Genomic DNA, 20100 nt, shown 5'->3' on the forward strand with positions numbered 1-20100 from the left:
GAGCTGGTGGCCAGGAGGCAGACTTGCAGAATGTGCCCTTTGGTGGTGTAAATTATTATATATGCCTAAGTGGTTGTTTTGTTTTTTAAAAAGCTAAAGTGGATAGAGAGAAATACTGTTAACTGATGATACATGGAGGGGATTATAATCATTGTAATGAAACAAGGTGTATGATTTGTTGAATGTAAAACTAATGATATGCCCTGTAAACTTTTACTCAATCCACAATAAAAACCTTAAATAAAAAATTTTTTAAAAAGATATATGACAGCATTTATCCTCTCATTATATATATTCAATCCATATGCTGAACAGTTTGGGAAGCTTGATTATATGAAGAAGAATGTGGCATCAGGATTGGAAGAAGACTCATTAACAACCTGCGATAAACAGATGATAAAACCTTGCTTGCTGGAAGAGAAAAGGAATTAAAATACTTAATGAAGATCAAAGACTACAACCTTCAGTATGAGTTGCACATCAATGTAAAGAAAATTAAAATCCTCACAACTGTACCAATAAATAACATCATGGATAAACTGAGAAAAGACTGAAGTTGTCAAAGACTTCATTTTGCTATCAACACTCATGGAATCAGAAGTCAAGAAATCAAATGTTTGGAAGAAGTACAGCCAGAGTGCTCCTTGGAAGCCAGGATGGTCAGACTGCGTCCATCTACTTCGGACATATGGTCAGGTGGGTCCAATCACTGGAAAAAGATATCATGTTTGGCAAAGTGAAGGGTTGGAGAAAAATAGACCCCCAGCAAGATGGATTATCACAGAGGCAGCAGCAATGGGCTCAAACATATCATCGATTGTGAGGTTGTCCCAGGACTGGGCAGAGTTTCACTCTTTTGTATACAGGTTCGCTGAGTTGGTACCCACTCGATGGCACCTAACAACATTGCATTAAGCAAATCTGCTGCAAAAGTCCTCTTTAAAGTACTAAAGAGCAAAGATATCAGTTTGAGAACTAAGTGCACCTGACCCAAGTCATGATATTATCAGTTGTCTTATAGGTATGTGAAAGTTGGACAATGAATAAGGAAAACATGGATGCATTTGAGTTATGGTATTGGAGGAGAATATCACAAGTACCATGGACTGTCAGAAAAACAAACAAATCTGTCTTGGAAGAAGTACAGCTTGAATGTTCTTGAGAAGCCAGAATGGTGAGACTTCATCTCTCATACTTTGGACATGTTATCAGGAGGGTCCAGTCCTTGGAAAAGGACATCGTGTCTGATAAACTGGGGGGCCAATGAAAAAGAGGAAGACCTCCAACGAGATGAACTGATACAGTGGCAGCAGCAATTATCTCTAGTGTAATAACAATTGTACACATGGCGCAGGACGCTCTGTTGTGCATAGGGTTGCTGTGAGATGGAATCAAATCGATGGCACCCAACAGCAGCTATAACATTGATAATTATAGGAGTGCTGGTGGCCCAATGTTTATGGGTTTGGTTGTTAACTTAAAGGTTAATGATTTGAACACACCAAGCATTCTGTGGGAGATCTATTCCCATGAAGATTATAGCCTAGGAAACGCTATGGGGCAGTTCTGCTCTGTCCTATAAGATTGCTATGAGTTGGAATTAACTCACTGGCATACAACAACAGCATGGAAATTTTACTTAATTTTTTCTGGAACTGCCAAACAGTTTCCACAGCAACTGCATCCTTTTATTTTCCCATCAGAAAGTGCAGAAGGGCTCCAAAGTCTCCAAATCATTACCTACTGATCACTTTTTGTGTTTTTTTTTCTTTAATAATAGCCATCCTATTAGGCAAATTTGCTACAAAACACCTCAAAGTGTAAAACAACAAAGATGTCACTTTGAGGATGAACGTAAGACTGACTCAAGCCATGGTACTTTCAATCATCTCATATGTATGTGAAGGCTGGACAATGAATAAGGAAGAGTGGAGAAGAATGGATGCATCTGAATTATGGTGTTGGGGAAGAATATTAAAAGCACCATGGACTGGCTGAAGAACAAACAACTTTGTCTTGGAGGAAGTACAGCCAGAGTGCTTCTTAGAAGCAAGAATGGCAAGACTTCATTTCAAATACTTTGGACAAGTTCCTGGAGAAGGGCATAATGCTTGGTAAAGCAGAGGGTCTGTGAAAAAAGGGAAGACCCTCAACAAGATGGATTGACACAGTGGCTGCAATAATGGGTTCAACATAACTATTGTGAGGCTAGCCCAGGACCAGGCAGGGTTTAGTTCTGTTGTGCAGAGGGTCCAGATGAATTGGGGCCGACAGCAACTAACAACAACAAATCCTAGTAGATGTGAAGTCTTATCTCATTGTGGTTTTGAGTTGCATTTTCCTAATGACTAATGATATTGAGCATCTTTTCATGTGCTTACTAGTTACTTGTTTACTAGTTATTTGTGTATCTTCTTTGGAGACATGTCTGCTCAAGACCTGTTCAAGTCCTTTGCTCCTTTTAAAATTGAGTTGTCTTTGGTGTTGATTTGTAAGAGTTCTTTATATGTCCTGAATGTCAAATCCTTATAAGACACATGATTTGCAAATATTTTCTCCATTTCTAAAGATTGTCTTTTCACTTTCTTGATAATGTCCTTTGATACATAAAACTTTTAAATTTTGATGAAGTTCAATGTATTGATTTTTTTTAAATGGATCATACTTTTGGTGTCATCTCTAAGGGATATGCCCTAAGTCTGTAAGATTTTTTCCTATATTTTCTTCTAATATAGTTTTATCTTTTAAATTTAAATCCCTGTTTCTTTTTTTAATTTTGTATAGACTGTAAGTTTAGATTGAGGTTCACTTTTTGTTTTTAACCTAACTGATCCAGCACCATTTGTTTAAAGACTATCTTTCCTCCATTGAATTACTTTTATATCTTTATCAAAAATAAGTTGGGGTGTGCTTGTTCGGTGCAGACCTGGTACCTCTTTTGTGAAGCAGCAGCTGAGGAGACTCCGGCACTCATCATGGCCGACGAGAAACCCAAGACTGAGAACAATGATCATATTAATTTGAAGGTGGCGGGGCAGGATGGTTCTGTGGTACAGTTTAAGATTAAGAGGCATACACCACTTAGTAAACTAATGAAAGCCTATTGTGAACGACAGGGTTTGTCAATGAGGCAGATCAGATTCCGTGTGACGGGCAGCCAATCAATGAAACAGATACACCTGCACAGTTGGAAATGGAGGATGAAGATACAATTGATGTGTTCCAGCAGCAGACAGGAGGTGTCTTCTAACAGGAGCCTGCTACCTTACTCCAGAACTCTGTTCCTACCGACCAAGAATACATTCTCAATTAGAAAACCACAGTTTGGTTCCACCACATCCTGACGACTACTGTATAGTTTTCTCTATTCTTTCATTTCCCTGTCCCCATTCCTTTATTGTACATAAAGCAATGGGTGCATGTGCACAAGCATATTGCATTTTTTGTTCTGTTTGTTTTTGGGTTTTTTTTTTTTTTTCTTGTGTTTTACTAAAATGGCCAATGATATATTTTCACCCACATGAAGTGGAAATGAGATGGGGAAAATACTGGTTCTGTGAACATCCCCCTTTTCTCCATTAGTGGCATGCTCATTCAGCTCTGATCTTTATATTCCAGTAAGTTATTTTGCTCTCACTGTTTAACAAAAAACAACAACATAAAAACTCCTTGCCTACCTTGTTCAATTGGAGAATTTTAATGTTTTTCATTTATCATTGTAAAACCAAGGACAATTTTATAACTTTTTTGTACGTAGCTATTACATGTAGGGCAATCTGTCTTTAAGTAGGGGTCAATTACTCTGAAAGAAACGAATCCGAGATAGTTTTCCCTTAAAGTCAAGCGTCTTGTTGTTTAAATAAACTTCTTGTGTAAAAAATAAATAAATAAATAAGATGGGCATATTTGTGTTAGTCCTGGTGTGGCGCTGTGGGTTAATGCACCACACTGCAAAGCCGTTTGAACTGCAACATCAGCAGTTCAAGCTCACCAGCTGCTTCTCAGAAACCGTAACAGGGTCGCTATGGGTTGGAACAGACTCAGTGGCACTTAACAACAACAACAATTCTGTTTTAATATCCAGCAAGAACACACTTGAATGCTCTAGCTAAATGATGAATTTTAAGGAACTTGATGGTACAAAGGAATTGAGCTACTAATTGCAAGATCAGTGTTCAAACCCACCAGCCACTCCACAGGAGAAAGATGAGGCTGTCTCTGAAAAGCTAAGGAGCATTTGGATTCTTTCCCATAGGGGTCTCTAGGGGTTGGAATCAATTCCATAGCACTGGGTTGTGTTGGGGTTTTGGTGGCACAACAGTGAATTGCTGGTCTGCTAACCAAAAGGTTGGTTGTTTTAGCCCACACAGCTGTTCTGAGAGAGAAATCTGGTCATCTGCTCTGTAAAAATTACAGCCTGCATAAACCTTTCACTGGAAACACAACAACTATGGGGCAGTTCTACTCTGTTACATGAAGCTGATATGAAGTGGAATCAACACCACCGCACCAACAATAACATAATGAGTTTTAATATTGGGTCAAGTGATCCCTCCCACTTTTATCTTCTGAGCAATGTAGACTTTAAATATAATATTCACCCTACATTTCATTCTAGGCTGAGACCAAGCACAGAAAATTTCAACCTAAATCAGGAGGTTTGTGAACATTTTTAGGAACCTGGGGAAAGGTATGTTTTGTGGGCCCATTCTCTCTTGTGTCTTGCTTGACTCCAGACTTGCTCAACAACTGTCCTCTTCCTTTCTTTGTCAAGGACACAGGGGGCCATTAATGAGTGGGTCCACTGGACCACTAGGGGGAGCTCCCAACCCTGAGATTTTGTGGGGTTCTTTGTCTTTCTTTGTTTTCTTTAGTTATGTAGAAGTGAGAAAGGAAACAGTAGGACAAAAATGAAGGAAATGAAGGCCCTCCCAAGCTTCCAGAGACCTTTTTTTCATTGTTTGGCCTGTACACAACCTGAACCAGCTTCAGGATCTTGTTCCCTGAAATTCCAAGCACCACTCTGGATATGCAATGGGGAGAGACGGAGGCGAGAATCAAAGGATTGCCCTCTCTGCATTTTTAGTATGGGGAGAATTCGTGTCCTGCGTCTCTATGATGACCAGTAAAACAGATTACGTTTTAAAAGCATATTGACTTTTTTTTTTTTTTTTTTTAAAGCATATTGACTTTTGTGTTGCTTATCTTTCTAATCCCGTAAAGATTTACACCCTCGGAAACCCTGTACAGGGTTGCTATGGGTCGGAACTGACTCGATGGCACTTAACAACAACAACAACAACATCTCTCTCAACTAACTTCTCCAGTCCAACTCTTCTACTCCCATTGTTTATAGAATTAGGACCAGGGTTGATTTCTTGTCCCTGAGAAATTGTAGTCCTTCCTATGATTACTTAAGGAAGTTTGGGGCAGAGTTTGGCCAAAAAGTTTTCTCCTAAACCTTTCTCCAGACAGGCTTTTCTACAAATGAGAGTGAAGCCTAACTTGGACCTTTTCTAGTTATGTGATTGTGGGAGGTAATTTAACCTCTCCATTGGTCAGTGTTTCCATCTGTAAAATGGGATAATAACAGTGTCAATAAGATATTTGTTGTAAGGATTATATGAGCTATGGCATATAAAGTGCTTCCTTGTTGTTAATAAGTGCCATTGAGTCAGTTCCAAATCATAGCAACCCTGTCTAATTATAGGAGTGTCTGATGTTTCCGAAAGGAGCTCTGGTAGCATAGGGGTTACAAATCAGCCTATGAACCTCAAGGTCAACTGTTCAAAACTACCAGCTGTTCCTTGGAAGAAAGATGAGGCTTTCTGCTCCCATAAAGATTATAGCCTCGGAAACCCTATGCAGGGTCACTCTGAGTTGGAACCTTCTCCATGGCATACCACCACCACCACGACTACCACAGAAACTACTGTTTCTGATCAGTAGCTGATAGGTTTGAACCACTGACCTTGTGGTCAGCATTTCAGTGCTTATCCTCAGCGACACACCAGGACTATAAGTGCTTTCTTGTTGTTGTTAAGTGCTGTGGAGTTGGTTCTGACTCATAGCAACCCTGTATAGGGTTGATTTCCAAGGAGTGACAGGTGAGTTCTAAACCGTGTAGTTGCTGTTGTTTTTAGGTGCCATTGAGTCAGTTCTGACTCAGAGTGACCCTATGCACAACAGAATGAAACACTGCCTAGCCCTATGCCATCCTCACCATTGTTGTCATATTTGAACCCATTATTGCTGCCACTGTGTCAATCCATCTTGTTGGGGGTGAGGGTGGGGTCTTCCTCTTTTTTGCTGACCCTCCACTTGTCAATCATAATGTTCTTTTCCAGGGACTAGATTTAGTTGTTGTCCTGCTATAACACTTTTCCTGCAGAAGTTAGTCCCAGGATGAGTTCAATTTCCCCCCGTTTCTCCCATGGTGCAGCTGATGGAGTTGAACTGCAGACCTTGTGGCTAACAGCCAATGTCTAACCCTCAGTGCCACAGGGCTCTCAGTATAGTATATATAAAACCATCATACATATAGTGTAGTGCAGTTGACAAAGCACGTTCATTTAGTGAACACAGAAACTACTCTAATTCAACCACCAAGATGGTGGTTCTAGTACTGGATTGTGCTGCAGAAAATGCTTGTTCCCCCAACACACAGAAGGCCATTACCCCCACCTAGTCCCCATGCCTGGGCTCACTGAAGGAGAGTTGCTGGTCTACCTAGAGGGTCTACTGGAGGGAAATCAGAGTGTGTGAAGGGGGAGGTAGCTCAGATAGAAGATGAGTTTCTCTTTCCCTCTAAGCCAAATTGGGAACAAGGACCAAAGAGAACCTACTTCGTGACTTCCTTCTTTCTCACCTGCCCTCTGGAGCAGAGAAATTGTCAAATGAGGAGCTGCAGAAAGAACTGAAGGTTGAGAGGTTCTCCTTATTATTGAAAACAGTCCTAAGAGATAAGGTGTTGGTGTTACCCTCCTTCCTAGCCCTGTTCCTAGCTCCAGGATTCAACTTTATACTTGTGGATTCAGTTGCTTAAAACATCCTTTATTGCTACCCATCTATCAACTACTATTCCCTGACTCTACTGAGATGGAAAATAAGTCAATGGAATCCAAGTGTGGGGATTAGGGTGTGGCTCGTGGTGTTCTCTGTGTTGGGATAACAGCACAACAGAATCCAACCTCAGTGCCACCTTTTTGGTAGCATGGATTCATGGGACCCATCCCTCAGCAGTGGTAGAATTACAGCCCTTAGCAGCTGAGGGTTCTGGTGTGGCGCTGTACGATAAGCACTGAATAGCTAACCACAAGGTCAGCAGTTCAAATCTACCAGCCACACCTTGGAACGCCAATCCAGGGTCACTATGAGTCAGAACTGACTCAATGGCACTTAACACCAACAACTGAGGGGGACCAAGGTCTCAATGTGATCACCTCCTTTACTGGGGGTTACTGTCTCGGTTCAATCCCTTTCTTGGCCCTTTGAGAATAAGGCTGAAGTTCCACTTTTTGTTTCAAAGAGTGGTAGAAACTCTGTCAGGGCCTTTCCAGTTCTTGGCATCTGCTGGTGAGAGCTGCCCAAGGCCCTTCACAGGCAGAGCTTGGAAACTCCTATCCCAATCCACTGACTCCCCTCTCACGGCCTTTCAAGTCCCTTCACAGCCCTGGAGCTCCTGTTCCCACTTCTGGCTCTTAAACTGCCACTCCCCAGAAAGGGAACTTCCTTGCCTCTCCCTATCTTGGTCCAACTACCAACCTGCATGACTCATTCTCCTCTCTCTGCCACATAAAAATTGCTTGTACCTAAGTAAATATTTATGTGCTCAGTATTTGTGGCAAGTGAGTGTCCTCTGTCTGTCTGGGCCACTGTCATCTGTTAGCATTGCTAGCAGGGTTACACAGAGGGTTCTCTTAAGCGCAAAGGAAGAAGGTTGTTGACATACTGCTGTAGCTTGGTTTATTCTGATCCTTTCATTGTAACAATGAGAGTATCTTTAACACACATACACAACCCTACGTGGAGAGGGGAAAATCTTGAGAACCAGAGATTGCCTAGCTGAGGTTAGGATTACATGAGCAGGGCCTCCTATCCCTGTAACATCCTGCAAACCCATATAGATGTTTAAATTCAAGAAACCAAGCAAGAAGCTTCTGGTTGCTTGCCACTGACTGGCATGGTGGGGGAGTCCTGAGGAGGGACTGGGCTCTGAGCTGCTGCCTGGGTGGCATGGTCTAAAGAAAGTTTTCCACCAGCTCCACACCTCCCTGGGGGCTGGTGTGTGTGTGTGTGTGTGTGTGTGTGTGTGTGTGTGTGTGAAATATCTCCTCTACTCAGATACCATGGTTCCTAAATTTCTACCACTGGAGAGTCAGTCATCTGGTGTGGATCATGTAGCTTTTCTGTTTCCAGAAATCTCTGGTTAAAATGCAGCACAGATGGGAGCCCAAGAGTAAAATAGGAAGTTGAGGGTACAGGTATGATCACCAGGCTACAAAAAAAAAAAAACAAAAGCCCACCCACCCCATTGCCGTCAAATTGGTTCCATCTCATAAGGACCCTCTAGGACAGAGGAGAATTGCTCCATGGGGAGTTCTGGTGTGGCGCTGCAGGATAATGCACTGGAATGTACGGTTGGTTTGAAACACAAACTTGGCGCTTCAAATCCACCAACTACTCGGCACTTAAAAACAAGAGTCTTTGTAGAGGCAGACTGCCACATTTTCCTCCCATAGATATAGCGGCTGGTGGGTTCATACTGGCTTGCCATCTGAGAGTGGGAGTGTTGCTAGTCAGCACTTCTCTTCCTGGGCTAGTTGCTTCTTGCCTTGTTCTCTCCTTATCAGTTTCCAGGTTACCTACTCAAGGTCAGGGCACACAAGTCAGCACCGCCAATACACTTCTAATCCTATAAATACCCAGAGCATCTATCTGCTCATTTTCCTCTTAGAATCAAAGGTCTTCAAAGCCCATATTTAAAACTCGAAAGGAAAGGAAATACTGAATGCAATTCACATCTAAATCTCTTTGCTAATCAACTCTCTCCATCTCACTCTGGGGTCAAAAAGTCTCTGGAGAAATGTTAAAACCCAATTAACATTGTGGGGTCAATAAAATTCTTGCCTTCCTTTTGGGACACTCCGGTTTAATTCCTGGTCAATGTACCCTAAACACAGACACCACCTGTCTGTCAGTGGAGGTTTCTGTGTTGTTTTGATGCTGAAGTGGAGTGTCCAGAACTAAAATAGACTAGGAAGAAAGTCCTGGTGATCTGCTTTTGAAAAAATCAGTCAGGAAAACCCTATGGATCAAACCCAATGAATCATAGCAGTCCACTCCTGTTGTGCATGGGGTCCTCATGAGTAGGGCCTACTCAACAGGGATTCATATTGTATTGTGTCATTTTTATTGATCAACTTAGTTAAGAATCTAAAGGATTAATGAAGGATACTTACAGGAGTTAGTCTTAGGACTCAGATGTTTGTATAATTATATTGAGTGGAAAATGTCAAAGAATAAGAGAGGGTGTTGTGCTAAATATTTTAACATTCTGAATATTTAACAACTGCAATTATTTAAATTGTCCATTGTTGTTGTTAGTTGCCTTCAAGTAGATTCTGACTCATGGTGACCTTGTATGTTACACAGACTAGAACTGTGCTCCGAAGGATTTTCTTGGCTGTAGTCTTAAAAGAAGCAGATCTCTAGGCTTTTCCTTGGGCAAGCCTACTAAGTGGGTTCGAACCGCCAACCTTTACATTAGCAGTAGTGTGCCGGACATTTGTGCCACTTAGGGACATCATTATAATTATCCATTATAATGATACATTTTCATCTGTCACCATTTACCTCTTATTGTGCAACCAATTTTTTCTTAAGCCAAAGCAATGTTTCAGATAGGAACTGTCTAGAAAAGCATCAAAGCTCAGAGAGTGGAATTCAGTCGTTTATAAATGTTTCTGACAATAATTATAGCTCAGGACACAAACTATTACTTACTTTGAGATGTTTGGATTATGTGTGGATTTCCTTTATCATCTTTTTTTAGTACCATTTAGTGAGCGGTAACTCTCAAACACAATGAATGGCACAGCCTGGAATTCAGTTTCAGTTCTGGCTGAGAGCACTGCCCCTGAGTCCCTACCAAAGAAAAGTGAGAAGGAGCCAAGTTGGGGAAAAACAGTGCAGATTCAAGCTCCACCCTAGCCCTTTACCTTCTACCTCCATTGCAATGAACCTGAGGGAACTTACCTGATAGATTTCCTGAGGCTGAAGGGAGGAGCCACACCTTTTCTCCAGGTTAACTTAGTACCTGATGCCAATTGCCATCTAGTTGATTCTGATTCCAGGTGACCCCATGTGTGTCAGAGTACAACTGTGCTCCATAGACCATTTCAGAAGTAGATCACCCAGGTGGGCTCACACCTCCAGCCTTCCAGCCAGCAACATGTTAACCATTTGCACCTCTCAGGGACTGCTACCTGTTCATCTCAGCATCACTGGGTGCTGGACCTTTGTAGTGGAACCAGTGACTGAGTTTAAAACTCGGATGGGGTGCTGTGGGAAACTCAATTTACCCTTGGGGACTTCTAGCACACATATTCAGAAAGCCTGAGCTGCAGCCTTGGACACTTTGTTTGAATCTCCTAGGAGAGTATGATAAACCATTTCTTCAGCACATAATGTCCTGGGAAGCCTCCAGGAGCCAGGTAGGCATGAAGGACCAGGAGCCACACTGTGCTCACATAGCATAGGTGTCTCTCCACACTGGGCAGGCTAGACCTCCTCTTCCAGAAGCCTCAGACAGACAGCAAAGGAGGGCAGGCCACTGATGCTTCCCTAGCACTGCTCCCCATTGCACATGCTCATTTCCCCTTCTTTCTCTCTACTGCTTATCCCTGGTGTCTGCCTTTCCTGTGGTCTTAGGGGTCCCCAGAAAGGAAGGAGAAAGTGGCCCCTTGTGCTCTGGAATGCTAACCCCTCACTTAGTTCCCGGTCTCCCTTTGCTCCCAGGGAATGAGAGCTCTCTCCCATCCTTTCTCACAGGAATTTCGTACCCTCCTCACTTTTCTTCTCTCTGCTTTCAAGCTTGGCCAGGGCTCCCTCATTGTGAAAAACACATCACTTGACCCCAGTGCCCCTTCCCACTAACATCCAATCCCTTCTCTCTCTTTCATAGTTAAGCCTGTAGGTATTATCTGCATGTCTTGGCCAGTTCTTCACCAGCGTTTCCCGCCTTGACCCGGGGCCTTGACCCCAGGCCGTCTGGCTTTCATATTTATCAGTTCACTTTGCTGAAACTGCATCTACATCCACTCTGACCTTTAACCCTACTTCCAGTTCCCTATTTCTTGTTGTCAACACTTGAATGCCCCCATTGACACTCAAAACTAAATGTATATGAAGTAGAATTTATTGTCTTCTACCCAAACCTCCATCTTTCTTGACACCCCACCCCCATTTTTTTTTTTTTTTAATCAGAAACTTGTTTAGTTCTGAAAGGAATTCTAGGGATTATTTAGTCAAACCCATACTCTTTATAAATTTAGGCACTGAGGCCCAGAAAGGGAAGTGTCCTGCCCAGAGTAATCCAGCTTCAGAAATGGGAAGGAGAGCCTAGGCCACCACCTTTAAATCCTGATGGTTTTAAACTGCCAGGGCTTTGGTGCCAGGGAACCTGCTACTGGTTTTTGTTTCCATATGCTTATTTCTGGCCCCACCATGACTCTAAAACTTCTCACAGACATCCATCAGTATGTTTTTGTTGTTGTTGAGTTGTTAAGTGCCGTCAAGTCAGTTCTGACCCATAGCGACCCTGTACAGGGTTTCCAAGGGTGTAAATCTTTATGGGAGTAGAAAGCCTCATCTTTCTGCTGCGGAGCGGCTGGTAGTTTCGAACTGCTGACCTTAAGGTTCGCAGCCCGATTTGTAACCACTACGCTACCAGAGCTCCTATGTTTTTGTTGTTACCTGCCATCAAATCGGCCTGCAAATCACGGTGACCCATGCACAACTAAACGAAATGTTGCCCAGTTGTGGAATGAACCACTGTGATTCACAGGGTTTTTCACTGGCTGATTTTCAGGGGTATGATGCCAGGCCTTTCTTCTTAGTCTATCTTAGTCTGGAGCTCCGCTGAAACCTTTTCATCCTATAGCATCGCAAGTCTCTACTGACAAAGGGTGGTGGCTGCACCTGAGGTGCCTTGGCCGGAATGGATACTGCGTCTTCTGCATGAAAACAAGAATGACATCGTCAAACCTAAAGGACTTTATCAAAGCTGAAAAGGGGGCTTGGGGGAAAACATAGAGATGTTAGAGATTCAAAAGTGGAAATAGCTTTTTTTTGTCAATCACAATCCAAATTTTGGTCAAGCACTTCTCTATAGCATAGTGGTTATGAATCGGGCTGTTAACCTCAGGGTCAGCAGTTCAAAACTACCAGCTGTTCTGCAGGAGAAAGAGGAGGCTTTCTGATTCCATAAAGATTTACAGCCTCAGAAACCCTGCATAGGGTCACTATGAGTCGGAACCAACTCCACGACACATAACAAGAACAACTTCTGTGGTTTATTAATAGGGCTATGTTCATTATCATGGTTTGTTTTCTCCTTATCACATCTCAACAATTAATACTGATGGGATGAAAAAAAACACTCCCATTCCAGTCTGCTGAGGTCTCCGTATTTTGCCATTTTTAGCAACACCTTCAACTGTTCATTCTAAGTGTTTTAAAGCAATCATTGAAGGAACAATTTAAGACTCTGTTTGGTTTCTCTGAGGAAAAAAAATAGGATAGGAGGGGGATTAAAACTCAAGGACAGAGAACATTAGACTGGCCAAATGGGACATCAGGTCCTGTGTATTTACTAGTAACAATTATACTGTTATTAGTGTTTATTGAGTAGCTACTTTGTATAAGGAGCTCTGGTGGCACTGTAGGTTAGGTGTTGGGCTGTAACCACAAGGTCAGTAGTTCAAACCCACCAGCCATTCTACAGGAGAAACATGAGACTGGATGTCTCTCTAAAGATTTACAGTCTCAAAAACCCTATACAGGGTCGCTCTGAATTGGAATTGACTTAATAGTGATGGATTTATAACTCAGTTTAAGACACAGTACTAGTTTCTTTACTTGCATTGTCTTATTTAATTTTCACATTTCTACAAGGTAGGGGATCTTACCACCACCATCTTTCAAATGAGGAAACAGCCTTACAGAGATTAGAGTCTTACTCAAGATCACACAGTCAGTGAGTCTGGATTTTGCCTGTGTAGGCTGACATGGAGCTGGACTACGTGTGTTAGACCACCTCCAAAGAGTGGTACTAGCCTCTCTTTTGGGTAAGAGATAGTTACCAGACAGCAAAAAAAGGCTAAGTGAGAAGAGTAGAACTGTTATCATTTCGAATGATCTCAATTAAGATGTGCAAGCAGTTTATAAACTGGAAAGTTCTATGAACATATGAAGCATTAGGATTGTCAATAGCTTAGCCCTCCTTTTGCATTAAAATTCTTTCATGCACAGGCATCTTGGGTGTCCTTGGTGGTGGTGGTGTGTTGTGGAGTCGGTTCCGACTCATAGGGACCCTGCATAGGTTTCCAAAGCTGTAAATCTCCTTAAGATTTAAAGGAATGGCTGGTAGTTTCAAACTGCTGACCTTGAAGTTAGCAGCCCGACTTGTAACCACTATGCTACTAGAGCTCCTGGGTGTCCTTAGATGATGCAGATGGTTAATACACTTGGCTAACCAAAAGATTGGAGGTTCAATCCACCTAGAGACACTTTGGAAGTAAATCCTGCTTATCTTTTTTTTTTTAACATGGATTTTTTATTCTCACAGCAGTCCTATAATGATAGATAGTATTGTTATTGTTTTACAAATAAGGAAACTATGGTTCAGTAGGAGAAATAATGACTCAAGGTCTCCAAGCAGTGATTCAAAGTAACTTAGCCTGACCTCAGAGTTATCCTTTCCTCCTTAGTATAGGCTACCACTATCTTGAATTTGATGAAGATCATTGCCTTGCTTTTATTGTATTTTAATACAAACTAGAATGCATTTTTATGTCCTCATTTCTAGCAAAATAGTTTGGTTATTTACAGAAATCAAAGTTAGAAATGGAGTATTTGGGTGGTACAGGAGCTCTGGTGGTGCTATGGGTTAGATGTTGAGCTGTTAACTGTAATGTTGGCAGTTCAAACCCATGAACCATTCCGTGGAAGGAAGATGAGTGTGTCCGCTGCTGTAATGATTTATTGTCCAAAAAAACACTACACCATATAATGTCTCTATGAAGGAGATTAGGTAGTGATTATGAGCCAGGCTGCCAACCTTAATTTTAAGGCCAGAAGTTTGAAACTACCAGCTGTTCCGCCGGAGAAAGATGAAACTTTCTGCTCCCATAAAGATTTACAACCTCAGAAACCCTGTACCTAGGGTCACTATGAGTCAGAACTGACTCCACGGCACACTACCACACCCCAGTGTCTCTATGAGTGGGAATCAACTCGATGGAAGTGGGTATTTGGGGGGTAACACAAACAGTTACTGTTCTGGGCTGATAATCAAAAGATTGGAGGTTTGAGTCTCAGAAGAAAGTTCTGTCAATCCTCTTCTGAAACATCAGCCACTGAGAACCCTAAGGAGTACTCTGACACACATGGGGGGTCTCCTTGAGTTAGAGTTGGCTACATAGCAACCGGTTAGGTCGGAAATAATTTTTCTTAAGAATACCAAAAACATAGTGGATTATTTTTTTCCAGTGTTGCTGTTGAGAAATTTGAAGGCTATCTCATTTTTTGTGCTTTTACCTTCTGAAGGCTTGCCAGATTGTTCCTTTTCTAGTGATGGGATTTGGTATGGGCCAGTTTTCATCCCCTGTACTGGGCGTTGGTTGGGATGTTTTATTGTGTTTTCAGAGAAAGTTCACATAGCAGTTTAGGTTCCCACTTAACAATTTCTACACAGGTTGTTTTCTTCTTCACAGTGGCACTGGTTACATTCTTCAAAATGTGTGAACATTATCATTATTTGTTTTGTTTGTTTCCTTGATGATCTACTTTTGAAAGATGAGCCATTGGTCTAAGGTACAGCTATTGGTCTCTTCCCATCCATAGCAAAGAAAATCAAAGCTACATGGAAACAATCAGCCCAATGGACTAATAGACCGAACATCAACCTTAATAATCTTGATATCAGAAGAACTAGATTATATCCAGCATAACTAGCAACTGCTTTGAAAGGGATAACATTAGGAGGTGCTGGGAAAAAAAGTGGGAGAAAAATGTGGAACAAAACTCAAAATCATAAAAAAAAAAGACCAACCTTGTTGGTCAGATAGATACTGTTAGTACGTCTGGGTCTCGGCTGGAACTGAACTCACCCCCACTACTCAACTTTCAGCCAAGCAATAGAGAAGTTTATAAGGGGGAACATTAACACTAGTCAGGTATGCACACCTTAGAATAATTAAACATTTGAGATCTTAAAAAAAAAAAAGTAGCATTTACCCAAGAACAAAATTCAGAAAGGTTAGAAAAAAAGGAAGAATGGAAACAGGAAACACAGGGAGGAAGTGGGATAAATGATATTTCATTGTGGGAACTGCAATCAATGAGCTGAAACAAAATGTGTATGAACTGCTGAATGTAAAACTGACCATCTGCTCTGTAAACCTTCATTAATTCACAGTGAAAAGTGTAAAGAAGGAGAGAAAGAAAAAACAAAACTGTATGGAGCATAGTGTTACTCTGACACTATGCGCTGGTCACTATGAGTTGGAATAGACCTGCTGGCAACTGGTTTTATGCTCTTTTTTCAAAGCCTACTTCTAAGTACAAATTTTCCCCCTACACATAAACTGCAGAGCCAGATGAGAACGTATGGCATCATCCCACTGCCATGGAGTTGAGGCTGACTCATAGAGACCCTGTATAGAGTTTCCAAAGGCTGGAAATCTTTACTGAGCAGAAAGCCTCATCTTGCTACCACAGAGCAGGTGGTGGATTTGAACTGCTGACCCTGTGGTTAACAATCCAGTACTTATCCTATAGTGCCACTAGGGCTCCTTTCCCTCAGACTCAAATGTACCAAACTGTTTCAGCTATAGTGAGTGGGAAGGAGCTCTGGAAGCGTAGTGGTTACGAGTCAAACTGCCAACCTCAAGATCAGCAGTTTGAAACTACCAGCTGTTCCACAGAAAAAAGATGAAATTTTCTGCTCCCATAAAGATTTACAGTCTTGGAAACTGAATGCAGGGTCACTATGAGTTGGAACCGACTCCATGGCACACAACCACCAACCACTATTGTTAGAACAAGCCCTGGTATAGCACTGAAGGATAAGCACTGGGTGGGTAACTGCAAGACCAACAACTCAAACCCATCAGCTGCTCTTGAAAATACTATACAGAGTTGCTATCAGTCAGAAACAAGTCAAATACATACAACAACAATCTTATTACAACAGCAGTGATTTCTATGTTGCATCGAGCTAATAAGCACGAGATAAACACTGGATACAATAAGAAGCTCTGGTAGTGTAGTGGTTACGAATCAGGCTGCTAACCTCAAGTTAAGCAGATAGAAACTATCAGCTGTTACACGGGAGAAAGATGAGGCTTTCTGCTCCTGTAAAGATTTACAGCCTCGGAAACCCTGTACAGGGTTACTATGAGTTGGAACTGACTCCAAGGTACTTAACAACAACACAATAGACAATAGTGACTGAGTGCCTGGGACATAGCTGTTGGTAGAAAAAGTTACTAGCTTTACTTCTCAACTAGTCCTGTTCTGGGCTTTGGAAGTTCATGAAGCTGGTTTCACCAAGAAACCTTCCTGTGCATCCAACATAAACCCTTTGAAAGGGGTCAGAAAAGCAGCTGGAGTAGAATGATTGTCTACATACAATAGGAGTGCTTTCTTCCTTTCCCCAGGCAGTAGCAGGAACAATGGTGCCACCTGAAGTCATTCCTCCTGGTCTTGGAAATGGTGACAAATAGGTAGACCAACAGTTCAATGTACCAGGAGTCCCTGGGTGGCACAAATAGTTAAGTGTTCAACATCTAACTGAAAGGTTAGTGGTTTGAACTTACCCACAGGAGCCTTGGAAGATAGGTCTATGATCAGATTCCAAAAAGTCACAGTCTTGAAAGCTCTAGAGGGCAGTTATACTCTGCATATATGTGGGTTTGCCAAGAGTTAGAGTTGACTAGAGAGCAATGGACAAAAACAAAAATACTCTGCTTGGGGGCCAGAGGTCAGCCTGAAGGAAAAGTCATTGAGATCATAAGGAAATGAGAGAGGCTCAGTTCTCCTTGACTCTTTCAGCAGGGTTTTTGTTAGTGGGTTAAATGTTGTACTGCTAACTAAAAGGTCTGCTGTTCAAATTCATCAGTTGCTCTGCGAAAGAAAGATGAAATTGTCTACTTCTGAAAAGATTTACAGTATCAGAAACCCTATGGCATAGTACTAACTCTGTCTTAGAGTTGACAACAGTGGGTTTGGTTTTTGGTCTGACTTAGGAGGGGTCTCTGTATGTGGCTGATGACCGAGAGGAAGAAAGGTGTCTCTAATAAACATAACAGGATCATTAAACATTTCCATACCACTCCTTTATCCCCATTTTCTTTTCTTTTTTTTTTTCTAACCACAAATGCTAGGCTTGGATATGTTTTATTTGGGGGAGAAGGCAAGAGACCCCACCCAGCAATCACAGACAAAACATGGTGAGGTCTGTCTGCATTCCCACCAGTATTTGCCTACATGGCTGGATATAGATTCCCTAGTTTTTTAGTGACTCAAGTAATGGGGTGCTCACCACTTCCCTTGGGAATTTGGCCCAGGCCTCTTCTGTCTCCTTCTACAAATGTTTTCCCAGCTACTCAGCCACAGGCTTCTTTCCTGGGGGCACTGTAGCTTTCCTTACTGGGCCACAAGTTTTGACTCATCTTGGACAGAAGAGATGGGAGGTACAGCTGGGGGATGCTGTCATCGGTTCACACCCCTTCTTGTGCTCTTTCTAAAGGTTTGCCTCCTTCCTTCCACACACACCCCTCCAGAGTTTAAACTTCCTGAGGGTAGAAACTGGTCTCAGTTATCTCTGAAGGCTTAATAAATGTGTGTTGAAATGAATCTCCAAATGCTTCCAGGTTGCATTCTAGAATGATCAGAGCTTCCTGGAACAGGCTTTCTCTTAACTCCTACAGAGACCCTACCCTAGAACTGCTGATTTATTCTGAGGAAGAGAGGAACTGAGCCCATTTGTAATTCAACAACATGGATTCAAAGCTTTTATGCCTTCTTTAGACCAGCTCTCCTCCCTGTCCCATCTGTCTCCAAAAATAAAGCCTTGAACTAGCTCCCCTTGGTGAAAGCAGGCCCCCTCAACAATTATAGGCCATTCATTTAAGGTTACTGGACCTGGCCTAATAAACCCCATTCACTCCAAGGTGAGAAAAGTCACAGTGCACCTCCGGCCCAAGACAGCACAATGCCAAGGAAGCCTTTCCCTCTAATTAGTTGGGTATTTGCTAAAACAGCTCTTATTTTTCCTTATAGTAAAGTCCAGAGGACAATAAGCTCCTTATTGCTTAACTAGTGTGTTGATGCCCTTGTCCCATCCATTCTCTGACCCTCACAGATACCCTTTCCCTCACTGAAAGGAAGCCATCACTAAACAGGAGTGAGGCTGTCACCTTGTTGGGTTACTAATTAAGAAAAGGCAAAGCCTTCAATTATTACTATTGTTTTCTCTTTTCTCACTGTACTGTGTTCAAAGGCAATTTCTGTTGCAGGGCGACCTCCTACTCATTCAAGGGAAAGACTGGAGGTTTCAGAATGTAAAAGAAAAGACAGTTGGGGGGTAGGCCTCAAATCCAGCAGCTGGAGGCTGAGTTCCTGCCTCCTGTGGGATTTGCGATCTCCCTTCACCTCTTTGAGTGCTCTCTTGCACAACTCACCAGGGAGTGTTGTGAGGTAACATCCTAACAAGACTTGGGGACCTTAGTAAAAACATTTAAACTTCAGTCTGAGTGATGCCAAACACTGGACTTTAGGACCACCTTTCGTGACGATGGACTGGCCAGACCACTTTTTTGTGTCTCAGTTTCTCCTTTAGAAAATCAAAAGAATAAGTAAGTACTAAACCCCTGAGTGTTGAGAGAGCAGGCATTTCCCCTATGGAAGCCTTTATTCGTCGTTGGCTCTTCCACACCTTTCTTTTCTTCCCAGAGATCTTTCTGTCCTGGGTGCTGTAGGAATTGTTGTTAAGGAAATGCCTCTGGTTTGTAAAGTTGGAAATAATGGTTTCCTCACCACTCCACCCCTTAGGGGATTCGAAGGGAGATACAGGACATGGAAGTGTTTGATGTAAATATGGTATTAGTACAACTCTCTTCACTTTGAGCTTTCTAGTTCTGCAGCCCTCGAGGTAGGTGCTCCTGCCTGGAGTGCCGAGAGACGGTGCGGGGACTCTGGGCTCTCTGACAGGGCTGCTGGCCGGAGCAGGTCCCACAGGTTCTCTAAGAGGAGGGGGTCCAGTTCCGGGAGAAGGCAGTGGGTGTACAGGCGCTGAGGAAGGGGGCTGGGTGGCGGTTCGGGGATCCCTATCCGCACCCCCGTGACCACAAGTGGGGCAGCTCTGCGGAGGGACCGAAAAAGAGCTGCGAGTGCGCCCGGCGGCGAGAGGCAGGTGCGGGAGGTCACGGTCCAAGCGCCTGGGAGGAGTCCACGGAAGGGGTGTCTCGGGCTCTGCGGGTGGGAAGGAGTAAGCCGGGGACCGAAGCGGCAGCCGGGGGGCGGGGAGGAGGCGCAGGAGGCGGGGCGGAGGCGGCGGAGCCCCTGGGATCCATTCGCTCAGCGTCGGCTCCTACACTCGGAGCTGCGGCCGCCACCCTCCCCGTAACTAACTTGAGGCGGAAACTTGCCACGGGTCCCGCGCTCCACCGAGGAGCGCGCAGCCCAGTGACTGCCGACGGCGGCCGCCGAGCCGAGAGTCCCGGGCCCAGCGCCTCCCTTCTAGTCGGTCACAGGCTCCGCACTCCCGAATTTCCCCACTGACTGAGCTCGGGGGTCCCCGGCGCGGAGCAGGGG

The 20100-nt window shown here is 43.1% G+C and overlaps 1 protein-coding gene across 1 annotated transcript; it reads left to right on the forward strand.

Moving 5' to 3' along the window:
- The first annotated feature begins 2975 nt into the window (after window positions 1–2975).
- Window positions 2976–3250, forward strand: LOC102819617 (small ubiquitin-related modifier 2-like). The gene is made up of 2 exons (XM_006862716.1): window positions 2976–3117; window positions 3174–3250. The coding sequence occupies exons 1-2, from the start codon at window positions 2976–2978 to the stop codon at window positions 3248–3250; spliced, it is 219 nt and encodes a 72-aa protein (XP_006862778.1).
- The last annotated feature ends 16850 nt before the right edge of the window (window positions 3251–20100 follow it).

The sequence above is a fragment of the Chrysochloris asiatica genome, unplaced genomic scaffold (genome assembly GCF_000296735.1).
Source record: "Chrysochloris asiatica unplaced genomic scaffold, ChrAsi1.0 scaffold00050, whole genome shotgun sequence".
Lineage (NCBI taxonomy): Eukaryota > Metazoa > Chordata > Mammalia > Afrosoricida > Chrysochloridae > Chrysochloris > Chrysochloris asiatica.

Coding starts and splice junctions, on each gene's coding strand:
- LOC102819617 (XM_006862716.1), top strand. CDS start 2,976: ATGGCCGACGAGAAACCCAAGACTGAGAACAATGATCATATTAATTTG. Junction 3,118..3,173: donor AGCCTATTGTGAACGACAGG/GTTTGTCAATGA, acceptor TCAATGAAACAG/ATACACCTGCACAGTTGGAA.